This window comes from Microchirus variegatus, assembly GCF_963457635.1.
Source record: "Microchirus variegatus genome assembly, chromosome: 23".
In the NCBI taxonomy this organism is placed as follows: domain Eukaryota; kingdom Metazoa; phylum Chordata; class Actinopteri; order Pleuronectiformes; family Soleidae; genus Microchirus; species Microchirus variegatus.
Window position 1 is genome coordinate 15,060,578 of NC_139824.1, and position 13,121 is coordinate 15,073,698.

Sequence of the window (13,121 nt, forward strand, 5' to 3'; positions counted from 1 at the left end):
TTAACCATTAAAAGGGACAGAACATTTTTCCAGTTTTCCAGAGTAACTTTCAACATGTGGCAGATATTTACAATTTGCTGCATTTTAAAAGTGTATTAACAACTTCAGATTCTGCGTGTTAAGTTGAAATTTGAACAGCATAAAACATGTTTAAGGTAACATTTGTTTGCGACTTTGTCCAAAAACAGGCCAAAAAATGGAAACTAGTGTGACGATATGTAACCACATATGTTGGCTTTGACGTGCAACTTCTCAGTTTTCAGGAACCATTGGATTTTTTTCCGATACCACAAACCATCACGTACACGCTTAGAAATAAGGGTTCCAAAAGGGTCCTTCTGCAAGGGCTGAGGTTCTACCTGGAACCATTTGCTTCTGAAAAACCATTTCCAGAAGAAAAGGTGTTTTCAAGGTTTCTTGGTAACACTAATGGTTCCAGTAAGAACCATTTTGATCCAGAGAACCCTTTAAAAACCCCTTTCCTGAATAAAGGGTTTTAAAAGGGTTCTTGGTGGAACCTTTATGAAAAGGTTCTACCTGGATCCAAAAAGGGTTCAACCACGAGGACAACCCGAAGAACCATATATGGTTCTACTTAGCAGTAAGAGTGTAGTTACACTAATGCAAAATGTGCTTGTGCAAACATGACCGCTGCGATACGCTCGGTGTTAAAGGGTTTAAATGTGAACATTTCTATTTTATTGCAGTCTGAGGCATCATCTGTTTTAAAATGATAAAGATAAAGTTGAACCATGTAAGGTTCTCATAGGAGAACCCTTTTGGAGGGTTCCACCAAGAAACCGTTTAAAACCCTTTGTTCGGGAAAGGGGTTTTAAAGGGTTCTCTGGATCAAAATGGTTCTTACTGGAACCATTAGTGTTACCAAGAAAACCTTGAGAAACCCTTTCTTCGGGAAAAGGGTTTTTCAGAAGCAAATGGTTCCAGGTAGAACCTCAGCCCTTGTAGAAGAACCCTTTAGGAACCCTTATTTCTAAGAGTGTGTGACCTATGATGTTAGGTTGACAAATTTTATTGTAGACAGCTCAGATCCGAGAACTGAGACAATGTCTGACATCTGAAGAGTTAAGGCATCATCGCAGCGTTGCCAGGTCTGATACATGAAGTTAGTAAGGCTTGAGATGGTGTATCCGGTCCAGATGCCTGGCACCTCGGTATCTAGTGAGGGGAACCTTAATGGGGGCGTCTAGTTTGTGTCTTATCCTAAGTTAAAACTGGTTTGTAACTTTCCCAAAACAAGATGACTGGAACACAAAAACACAGCAGCTTCAATTCCAACTCCAAATCACACTTTAATGAACCGTTGCGACGACAAATAAATACGTCAATAAATATGCCAAATACATAAATTAGAGAGCAACAAATAGGTAGTTAAATATTCCAACATAAGACTTCATGAGCGGCCGTATAAAAAGAGCCGTCGCTGCTGCGAACGTCATAGTAAAGTGACATAGACACAAGCGCCAGGCTCGTGAATACACGGCACGTTTGATGCAAACGTGAGCCGAGTGTCGAAGGTTCTGTAGAACATCGAAGGTGGCGAAGCAAATACTTTTAGGGGTTTCCCTTCATTTGGAGGACGCGGACGTCGCTCAGCGTCTTCTGCTGCAGGGAAACGACAGAAAAGAGTGTTCGTTAATGACTTATTACATTGATTATTATACATATCATACTATGGTGAAAGCAGAACAACGACTTACTTTGACAGGATCCTGTCGATCACTATCTTCACCCAGGGAGCTTCGGGGTCCAGGCAGACTTGTTGGCCTGTCTTCTTCAGTGTGGCACTGCAGGAGAAACAAGATCCAGTCAGTACAAGGAACAACTTTGATGGAAAAAAGTTCATCTTTGCTATTGTTTTGAATCAGTTTTTCTTACATGATTTCGGTTTCTTCGCAGTGAGAGCTTCCAGGTATGATCTCCACCTTCTCAATGTGGCGAATGATGGGTCTGCGTTCGGTCATGATGCAGCGGCAGTGCAGCTCCACTCCCACGCTCGTCAGGCTCATTCCTGTCAGAGAGTCGTATAGAGTCAGAAAATGCAAAAGTGTTGACGTGCATTGAGAGAAAAAAAGAGTCGCCACAGTAGTTAGTTACTGTGTTAGCAGTCGTCTTACCTTCAACTATGGCCATTGAGGCGAGGAGCAGCACCGTGACGCTGGCAATGACTCTACCGTTCATCATATTTGCTGTTTTTCCAAACGTTCTGCAACAATTCAAATATATAAAAAAAAATGTCCTTCAAAAACAGCTCCAAAGAAGACAGAAGAAGCACTAAAGTAAAAGTTTGTTTTTCAGCTCTTGCTTTCTTTCCTTTGCTCCTGTGTCTCTGTCCTCAGCTGAATGTTTGAATGAATGTTGAGCGCTGGAGAACTCTGCTTTTATAGCCGTCCAGGCGGAAATGAGTCATTTCCCAGACGTTGCAGAAGTTGCGCAAGGTGGGACTGTCAACTCTGGGAATTTCTCGGCGCGAACGTGAGCAGCAGAAGTGATTTATCAACAGGGTTAGATGATAAACTAATGTCACTAATTCAGCTGTCATTTATAAAAAAAACAAGGTGACTAAATGTGTGCAATAATCTGACTGACGTGGCAGGAATGTTGATAAGAAAGTCTCAGGTGTTGTATATGGTTGTATATGGTTGTATTGCTCCACAAAGCACATAAATGTATTAGTTTGAGATTGATAACAGGTGATTCACTGATGACCTCGTCTAAAGGGACAAGTGTAGTCCTCAGGTGTTGACGTCTAAAATTCACACCTTCACACACAGAGGCGATTCTAGAGTCTGTAGGGGCCCTAAGCAAAAATTCCCAGGGGGGGCCCTTCCTTCCAACCAGTGTTCATCACCATTATGTTATAAATAATCTGACACCAACGAAAAATGTATGAGTGCAAAATATTGTTGTTTTTTTCAAAATGAATGAAATAACATGGAAAAACCTTGTAATTAAAAAGTATGTGAAAATATAAATGTAATACTGTAAATAGCTTTTAAGAAACTATATAAACAGTTTTTTTATTCTGCAAATTTTCCAACTTGCAGAACTTCACACAGGTTAAAGTGAGGTGGGGTCCCCTCCCTAAATTTGGGGAGGCGGCTGGTCACTGCACATTTCAGTAAAAACAGCCCTCAGGCTCCGAGTGTCGGGGGGCCCCCTATCGGCTCGGGGGCCCCAAGCAGTTGCCGGCCTTGCTTGTTCACAAGCTGCGCCTCTGTTCACAAAGGAATAATTCCATTCTTTAAAAGCTAAGTTTTGAGAAACGATAACAACGGGGCTCTCCACTCACAACAACCTGAAAATATTTGCATTCAAAAAAAATCTTTTGCAGACTGCAAATCATGTTTATGTTTTGAAATCATGTGGCGCCACCTACCGCCATCTACCAGTCATTGCTGCCGAGCAACCACGGTTTACCAGTTACGTCTGAGCTACAATGACGGAGAAAACGAAACCTAAAAAACCTTGGTATTTTGAATTTGAGTGCAGTAACCGTTTCTGGCCACATTCTTACATATGGCGCCTTTAAAGGTAAAGGTAAAGTCACTGTCACGCAGCTTGACTTCAGAAAAGAGGGTCACTTTATTAGGTACACCTATTTTAACTGCTTGTTAACACAGATTTCAGCCGTTTGCTGATACATAGAATTCCATAGAAGGAGACAAACAAGGAAAAAAGATGATGTCTATCAGTTAATCTACCATATATTACAATAACATTTTAATTTCTTTATTCACTCACACATGAGTAAAAATACATAAACATAAACATTACTGTGATTTTTATTTTATTTTATTTTATTTTGCAGATTGTTCCCTTTCTCATTTTTACTTTATCATACACATATTCACCCCTAGTCTTATTATACTCATATTTGCATAATGAAGCATTAAATATACAAATAAATAACACAGAAAAAAACACGGACGCAGCCTCAAAACATTTTGTTGGTGGAAAAGTTAGAATAAAACGGTCACAAAATTCAGTTGATTTTGATGATCGGTGCGATAAATGTCAGCTTTTAAAAACAAAATGGACAAATACTTATTAAAAACATTTAAGAAATCTGAAATAAAACATTCTGAGAAATTATGTTATATATTTATATCATATAAAATGAATATAATCACAATATAACATGTGTAACCTATCACACATGGGCTAAAAACTCAATAATACATCAAAAATGACCTAATTAGGTGACATTCTGTGATTCTGTCGCAAAGGGGAACTTAAAAAAAAAAAAAAAAAATACATTTGTCACTTTTTCAAGGCAATATGAAAGTCATCAGTGAGCTCATGCACCACTGTCTCATGTGTTCAGAGTAACAAAAGAACCTGCAGCAGATATGTCGGTTTAAAAAAACTTCCAGGAAGATGACACAGGCTCAACAAGCTCCAACGCGCTCACCAACCGCAGTCCTTACGTAGAAGGAAGTGGGGCAACTTTTGAAAGTGTTTATTAAACAGCTGTTGGCTCATTATAAAATACATGTGCTGACTAAGAGATTAATAGGAATGTTATCATTTTTAGTAAACTTAGTTCTGAGTATGATTTTTTGAATATGAACTGAAATAAATGTCGTTTTGTGGTCATCTCTGTCCAGAACTGTAATTGTGCAATTTGGTGAAATAAGGGATGTGATCCACTTCATCTGGAAAGTTTCTGATTTATTGTTCTTGAATCAGTTGATGCATGAGGTGATAAGATGTTAAAATGTAGAACAGTATGGCTGTAGAAACATTTAGGTTCTATTCCTATAGTCTTCCCCCAGATTTACTAAATAGTGATTTGTGCAGCTATTCTTGTTAAGTTGCTATTTTCCATTACTTTATAGAGAGGGTATAAGAATAATAATAATAATTTTCACCAACTATATAAACACACCTGAGCAAAAAGTGCTCAGAATCTTTAAAAATCGGATTGAATGTGCGAAATTTAGAAATACGTCACAGTTTTTATGAACAAAAACGCTCTACTTATTGTCTTTATTTTGTGACTTCTGCACAATTATTGCTCATCTATATCACTACTAAAAAATGTGATATAAAATGAATAATAACTGTGACTCAACAACACATAAGAAGACGGAAAAAAATGAATTTTTTTTTTAAGGCTGCAGATGTCACTTATAAACACACACGCCCCAGGATGTCCATATAAGGAGAGTGTGTTCAACCTGCTTAAATAAGAAAGAAAATGGAACTAGAGCCTTACAAATGTGGTTTCTTTGGTGCCCATTAGGACGACTGGTTCTAAAAAAAAGGTCAACGTTTGTACTGGAAAGTTGTCCTAAAGAGATCGAAGAACACAATAAAACAGGCCCTCGGTGTAGAAGAGGAAGTTATCTTGATGACACATGGATGTTTGGATGTTTGGATATTCCAAAAGTTCCCCTCCTTTGCAGCAAAAAGCTCTTCCTGTTGCAAAGAGGAAAAACACTTGATTGTTGCTCACATGTTAAACTTATGATCTGAAATGACCGTGCATGTGTTGCTTGTTGTTGGAAAGACTGTTTTGTGCAGACATACCAGCACATAAATGATCCCGATCTCCTGCCTTTTGCTTGACGAGGATGACAAGGTTTTCCCTTGGAATGACAAACCATTGCAAATGCGGCGTGAATCACACCCTGAGATTTGTAAGATAAAAGTTCTTATCTCGTCGAATACCTCATCGGAGGTAGATTTAAAGGCGCCATATGTAAAAATGTGGCCAAAAACGGTTACTACATTGAAATTCAAAATAACGAGGTCTTTTAGGTTTCGTTTTCTGACGTAACTGGCAACCCGTGGTTGCTCGGCAGCTGAGACTCTACTGACTGCAATGATTGGTAGACGGCGGTAGGTGGCGCCACATGCCAAAAACATGATTTTTTTTTTTTTGATGCAAATATTTTGTCTGTACTGTTGTTGTTGGTGAGTTCAGTTTCTTATATGAACATTATTCCTGAGTCTCTGTGACATATTAGGAGGATTTTACGGCCAGTTGCTTTGGATTTATTACATAATGCACCTTTAATATTCCCCTGAGAAGCGTGTATTAGAATTTCAAAATAAAATCCTAACGTCAGAAAAACAGAAAAACTGCGGCTTTGTCCGTGGCACAAAAATAAGTCCATTAGCTGTGATCATTTGCACATTCTTCCGCGTGTGCAAACATATCAGCGTAGCTTACACTGCAGCAAAGCATTCCATTAAATATCCTGTTGAAAGAGTATTGTATTGTATTGTATCGTAACCTGTCACGTAAAACCATTTACAAAGCAAACACTGGGGAAACACTGATACTGATAAAAAAAGGAGACCGAGAAGGAAACAGGAGCTGGGAAAACCTGGATTGAATCACGGATTAGTCACCACCCGGTTTCTCTCCTGTTGCTTTTTTTCCCCTGAGTTTTAAGCTGACGGGAATACTTATAGGATTAGGCCGCTTTAATATTAGCAATCAGTGAGTTCCGCTTGACCAGTGTTTAGACCGCTGACAATATTAATGATATACAACACGAGTAAATAACCAGGAAACGCATCAACAGAGTCAGGATTTTTGGGATTTTTCCGGGAAACGTGAGGGAGTTTTTGCATGAACTGACTGAAAAAACAGTTGAGTTTGGGTTTCTATCTATAGACGGGTGGTCCTACAAGAGTAAACATTCCTCGAGTGTGTAAAAGCATCCATGTGACGTTCGGCGTCGTGTCAGGACAGGCTCCACCGTCTCATCACAACATCGCCCCGAGGGGGGAAAGTTTCAGATGAAAATATGTAGAATAATGCATGAGTATATACGTGAGAGACGCAGTCTCAAACAGCACCTTTTTTACACATTTTACTGTATATCTGCACCGCTTTAGATGAACTATAGGAATCTTACCATCGTGTGGTAACACTAATAGTCATAAAGTCATTACCCCGTCTTTTCATTAATTCGAAGAAAAGCAGAAGTCAAAGTTGCCCGTGATTTTGCAAGAATCTGGAAGAAAAGAGGATGTTTGCAAACGCTGAAACATGACGAAGAAGATTACTTTTTTTACAGTCAAGTGCAGCAGTGTTTATGTATGATATTTATGTTCCTTGGGTTTGTGTGAAAGGCCCTTTAGAAAGTTATTATTATTCATATTAGACACCTTGTCCTCTTGCAGACTCCTTTGCACCCGACGCACACAATTACACTGAAAAATACAGTTTTCCTAACGACTAATGTGCTGAATAACCAATGAAGGGCAACTGCTTTCTTGTGGGAGTTTGTGTGGATGCAAAAAACACACACGTTTCCTCACAACTGATTTAGGGAGGGAGATGAGAAAGTTGCTTCACCTTTTATTCCTGCAGAGGGAAGAGCTCGGCTGTTTGCAGGCTTCTGACCAGACATGTCTCCCACTACTACTGTTGCTGTTGTACTCCTGGTTTTAACGGCCATCCCTGAGGGTGAGTGTAATCTGTCAGACCTTTGTTTTCCTTGTTGCTTTGTATTGTCCGTGCAAGCCATTCATTTAAAGCTGCATCCACACATTTCTATCCTCAGGTTTCAGTCACGGGCTTCCACATGTGATCCCGCGATGTCAGTGCATCGACAAGGTGAAAACACCCATCGGACGTCACATAGGAGCAGTGGAGGTGATCCCTGCCAGCTCCCACTGCACACACACTGAGATTATGTACGCACCCGGACCTGAAGGTTTAAAGAACTTCACTTTAGCCGATGATGATTTCCCTGTCATAAACATGTGTCATTTTGATCCTGCAGTGCAACGCTTAGAATCAGCGGAGAGAAGGTTTGTCTGGACCCTGATGCTCTGTGGGTCAAACGGGTGCTGAAGAAACTGCAGAGTGAGTTCATCTTTCCTGGATTTGTTTTTAATGGCGTGGATATACATTTGCATTGCAGTGTGCATTTAATCAGAATGAGAAAAACTTTATTTAAATCTTCTTTGACATTGCTCAATATACAGACAAGCAGTCACATATTTCTGCAGCAGACAGTGTGTCTAGATCTTAAAGGTGCCATATGTAAGAATGTGGCCAAAAACGGTTACTACATTCAAATTCAAAATACCGAGGTCTTTTAGGTTTCGTTTTCTGACCTAACTGGCAACCCGTAGTAGCTCGGCAGCTGAGGCTCTACTGACTGCAATGATTGGTAGACGGCGGTAGGTGGCGCCACATGCCAAAACATGATTTCAAAACATAAACATGATTTGCAGTCTGCAAAATATTTTTTTAATGCAAATATTTTGTCTATACTGTTGTTGGTGAGTTCAGTTTGTTATATGAACATTATTCCTGAGTCTCTGTGACATTTTAGGAGGATTTTATGGCCAGTTGATTTAGATTTATTACATAATGCACCTTTAAGAACATGTATGAGAATTAAAAACGATAAAAATTAAAAAGTGACACTCTTTTTAATTTGTCCATTGTTTGTTTATTTAAACTGGTTATGGCCGTGGGTATGAATGAGTTTTTGTGGATGTTTTTCCTCCATAGAGACTAGACTTTATATCGATGGCCCAATGGCAGTAAATGTAATTGTGAGGGTTTTAACAGCTGAGTTAAAACCCAATATAAGCCACATACTACATCTCTCTTCTCTGTGTTGACTAAAAAAGGCATTTCTGGCTCTTATACAAGAGCGGTTTACACATTTAGTCACAGATCAGGGAAAATATCCAGCGTTTGCACACACACGTCATGCAAACAATCGTAAATATTTAAATAATCACTTTGAATTGATTATACCAGTGTTTCCCCAACCCTGGTCCTCAGGGAACGCTGCCCTGCCATGTTTTAGATGTTTCCCTGCTCCAAAAACACCTGAGTCAGATGAAACATTACATTTTTGAAAAAAAAAGTTTTTAACAAAAGTTGAAACATTACATTTTATAATTATTATTATTATTTTTGACAAAAGTTGAAACAAAAATTTAAATATAATTTTTTTTGAAAAAAATTGACAAAAGTTGAAACATTAAATTTTTTCAAAAAATGACAAAAATTAAAATACATTTTTTGAATTTTTTTTACAAAAGTCGAAACATTACATTTTTTGTAAAAAAAAATGACAAAAAGTTGAAACATTACATTTTTTGAAAAATAAATTTCCAAAAGTGGAAACATTACATTTTTTTGAAAAAAAATGTCAAAATTTGAAATATAATTTTTTTTGAAAAAATTTACAAAAGTTGAAACATAAAAAAAAATTTGAAAAAAATTGCAATATAACATTTTTTGAAAAAAAATTGACAAAAGTTGAAATATTACAGAAGCGTATTGCATTCACTAGAAAAAAAAATCCTGTTTTTCTCACTAATTAATTTTCGGTTTGATTTTTTTTAATATTTTTTTTCCCTGTTTTTCTGTCTAATTTTTTTCTGTTTTTCTGAGTAATTTTTTTTTCAGTTTTTCTGAGTAATTTTTTTTCAGTTTTTCTGAGTCATTTTCTTTTCTGTTTTTCGTGCAAATCTTTTTTCCCTGTTTTTCAGAGTAATTTTTTTTCTGAATTATCGAGAACTCTCGTGAGAACCTCCAACCTGCAAGTGACTCCCATACACCCATGGATATACATCCATGCATACACATATGGTGACTCCTTCCCGCACATACATGCCTCATAAATGATCTATCTAATGATAGCGGGTTAATTAAGGTAAGGCGTGTAATTAGTTACACACAGGCTATGATACTCTAGTTAGTTATGTTTTGGACTGTATCCTTCTATCGTAAGCCTATCGCTCAATCGCTGTTATAAATCGAACTCTCAATAAAGGAGTGAATGTGTTTATTATTTCAAATGCTCTCTAAACTCAGAAAAAAATTACTCCGTAAAACAGGGGAAAAAAATTTACATGAAAAACAGAAGAAAAAATTACTCCGAAAAACAGAAAAGAAATTACTCCGAAAAACAGAAACAAAATTACTACGAAAAACAGGAAGAAAATTAGACAGAAAAACAGGGGAAAAAAATACTCAGAAAAACAGAAAAAAGATTATTCAAAAAATCAAACCGAAAATTAATTACTGAGAAAAACTGGATTTTTTTTTTCAAGTGTACGCTTCCGTAAAATATAACTTTTTTTTTTTTTTTTTTTTTTTTAAATGACAAAAGTAAAAAAAAAAACAGGGCAACATCTAAAACAAGGCAGGGCAGTGTTCCCTGAGGACCAGGGTTGGATGATACAAGTGATCATCGTCATCAGCCTCATGTCTTGAATCCATCACCTGAGATAATCTGTTTAAGGAAGCTGCTCAATTCCGCCTTGACAATACAGAGTGACCTCAATTTAATATATACATTAAATGAATATATTGTTGATGCATATTATTTATTTCCTCTGCAGGTTCACGCCAAAGTGTTGCAGAATAACACCGTCTGATGGATCGGGATCAGACGGAAAGGATGCATTTTCTTCTTCACTGAGGCTTAAAGTGAACACATTAGAGGAGCATCGAGAGCTTGCTTGCACGAGCAGGATTTGTGTGACACAGCTGCAGCTGCGTTAATCCAGGAGTTGGGATTACATAATCTCCCCCAACTTTCACATTTACTGAGCTCCGGCGAGAAAAAGATGGAGTTGTGAAACAAACCTTTATTCTGAAGAATATGTTAAACATCACACTGTGTGTCTTTACTTTACTGCTGGTTTTGTAAAACTCTAACAATAACACAATAACTGAATAAAGCACATTATTTTTCAATAAACACTGTGTACTTCATTCTGTAATGCTTAATATATTGGAAACATACATTTGCACAAACTAAAATGGTATATTTGAAACCTTCAGGGCAGAATTTAATTGAACACTTATGTTTATATATATGTTTTCATATTTTAGTTTTTTTTTTTACATTACAAATATATGTTATATAATCTAATCAAATATATGGTACATTATTATAAACAATTCTCTCCATAGGTCAAACAAGGTATAGGTATTTCTTTAGAGGGACATCGCCACCTTCTGGACAATCAACAGAACTGTAAACAGTGTGTTTTGCCTCTGTTAACAAGTGACATTACAGCAATTATTATTAGTATTATTAGTTAGACTTTATCCTAAAGTTGAAGAGTGTTTGATTTAAAAACATTTTTTTAGATTTTTCAGAATGGCTGCTATTGTGCAATTTAGTTGATGTAACCTCAAACTTGATAAAGATTACATCACTGAAAATGCTCACTTGCGTTTTAAGATAATTCATCATATCTGTGTGTAACATATCATGAGCCATTAATATCCAGTCCAGACTAATTAGTTTAACTTATTAAAGTATATTAAAACACATATTGTCACAAATTCAGTAAAAACACTGGCAAAACCCACAAGAATGTGCTTACAACTAAAGTGGAAATCTGTGATTTTATCACAAACAGAAAATATTTAAATGTAAAAAATTTAATTACAGACCAATCCAATAAAGCACAATGTGCAGTGTGTTTGCACGAGGGAATGTGATACATAATGAAGAGGAATTTTAATTAAAAAATGAATTAATATTCTGAATTTAGAAGGCAGATTTTATTTTATTTTTGCATTTTTTCTGACCCTAATCCTCTTCCGTAGACTAGAAGAAAAAAACGCAACAGCTGTTTTTGTGCCATTGCCGTAAACATCTAATCAATTGCGCACTCGAAATCCAATCCAATAAAGCACAATGTGCAGTTTCTTTGCAATTTAATGTATCTGGAAGAGGAATTTTAAACAAAAAATGAATTAATATTCTGACTTTAGAAGGCAGGTTTTTATTTTATTTTATTTTAGCATTTTTTTTCTGGCCCTAATCCTCTTCCGTAGACTAGAAGAAATAAAACGCAACAGCTGTGTTTGTGCCATTGCCGTATATATTCAAACAATTGCGCACTCGAAATCCACGCTGCTGCTGCGACACGATGTGCGGCTGATGCTGAGAGGCAGACCGTCATGTTCCAACATGCAGGACGGACGCGGTGAAACCTCAGCACCAGCGCTTATCAAGTCAATCGAGTAGTGCGCGTCCTCTCTTTTGAGGCTAAAAAATGGCCCAGTTTTGCGTTTGTTGTTGCCGTAAACTGGAAGCTAGCGTCTGAACTCGGTGTCGATGGCACATCTGTACTAGTCATCATGGCTAGTTGCGAACTCCCGAGGAGGCGACGAGGCAAAGTCGCAGGCATGTAACGCCACATATTATTGTGTAGCACGTCCGAGCGTGTGCCGATACTTCTGCGGTGTGGCGAGTCGGAAAAAAAGGTAAGAATTCAACCGTTTTCTCCTCTTTTTATTGACGTCGTGGCTAACGTTGGTAACGCGCGGTTTGCTAATAACCATCGTTACCGCGCTAGCTAACCACGGTTAGTGGTTGCTAACTTTCGCCCGAACGCTGCGGGGTTATTCGGATGGAGACGTCACTGACGTAAAAGCAGGTATTCACAACAACAACAACCGCGTCAACAACAACTTGTAGTTCGCAGCGTGTTGTCGAAACGACACTCTTTTACCTAGTTACGATATTAGCTGGTCATATTAGCATTTATACATTATAAGAGAGATAGTTTAATTGCAAATGTTTCTTTTGTGTGTGTTTACACTGTATTTGTACCTATTTTTTGGCATATACTGCTTTTAATTGTCAGGACCAGTAGCTCTCAAGGGGAATAAAACCTGGTCCCAATGAGGCAGAACCTAATTTCTGGTTGGGTTAAGATTAGAGCTGAAACGATTAATCGATGAAGCGATTATTAATCGATTACTTAATTAATGGCCAACTATTTTGATAATCGATAGTCGGTTTGAAGCTTTTCTCATGATTAAAACACGATTTCTGATTGTTTTAGCTTCTTATATGTAATATTTTCTTAGTTTTTTTGCTCCATATTACAAAGAAATCATTAAAACTGAATCATTTTAGTTTGTGGACAAAACTAAGACCAAGAACATTGTCATTTCCAGCTTTGACAAACACTGATCAACGTTTTTTAACATTTTCTGACATTTTATGGACCAAACGATTCATCGAGGAAAATAATCGACAGATTAATCGATTACGAAATTAATAGTAAGTCGCAGCTCTAGTTAAGATTAGGCATAAACTGGTTAATCTGTCAAAGAAAAAGTGTCAATGCAGTGTCCT

General features: G+C 37.4%; 1 protein-coding gene across 2 annotated transcripts; it reads right to left on the bottom strand.

Moving 5' to 3' along the window:
- Positions 1-1,422: 1,422 nt before the first annotated feature.
- On the bottom strand, positions 1,423-2,342 carry cxcl8a (chemokine (C-X-C motif) ligand 8a). Of its 2 annotated transcripts, none has more exons than XM_083909285.1 (4): positions 2,136-2,342; positions 1,897-2,029; positions 1,719-1,805; positions 1,423-1,620 (listed from the first exon to the last, which is right to left on the bottom strand). In XM_083909285.1, exons 1-4 carry the CDS (start codon positions 2,200-2,202, stop codon positions 1,611-1,613), a joined length of 297 nt encoding a protein of 98 aa, XP_083765411.1. In that variant the 5' UTR covers positions 2,203-2,342; the 3' UTR covers positions 1,423-1,610. The 2 variants fall into 2 exon arrangements, with proteins under 2 accessions (XP_083765411.1, XP_083765410.1); XM_083909284.1 differs by having other exon boundaries at positions 1,423-1,623.
- Positions 2,343-13,121: the final 10,779 nt, after the last annotated feature.

Excerpts from the sequence above, each read along its gene's own strand:
- cxcl8a (XM_083909284.1), bottom strand. The coding sequence starts at position 2,202 with ATGATGAACGGTAGAGTCATTGCCAGCGTCACGGTGCTGCTCCTCGCC. Across the intron at positions 2,030-2,135 it reads CTCAATGGCCATAGTTGAAG|GAATGAGCCTGACGAGCGTG; the intron begins GTAAGACGACTG and ends ACTCTCTGACAG. Across the intron at positions 1,806-1,896 it reads TGCGAAGAAACCGAAATCAT|TGCCACACTGAAGAAGACAG; the intron begins GTAAGAAAAACT and ends TTTCTCCTGCAG.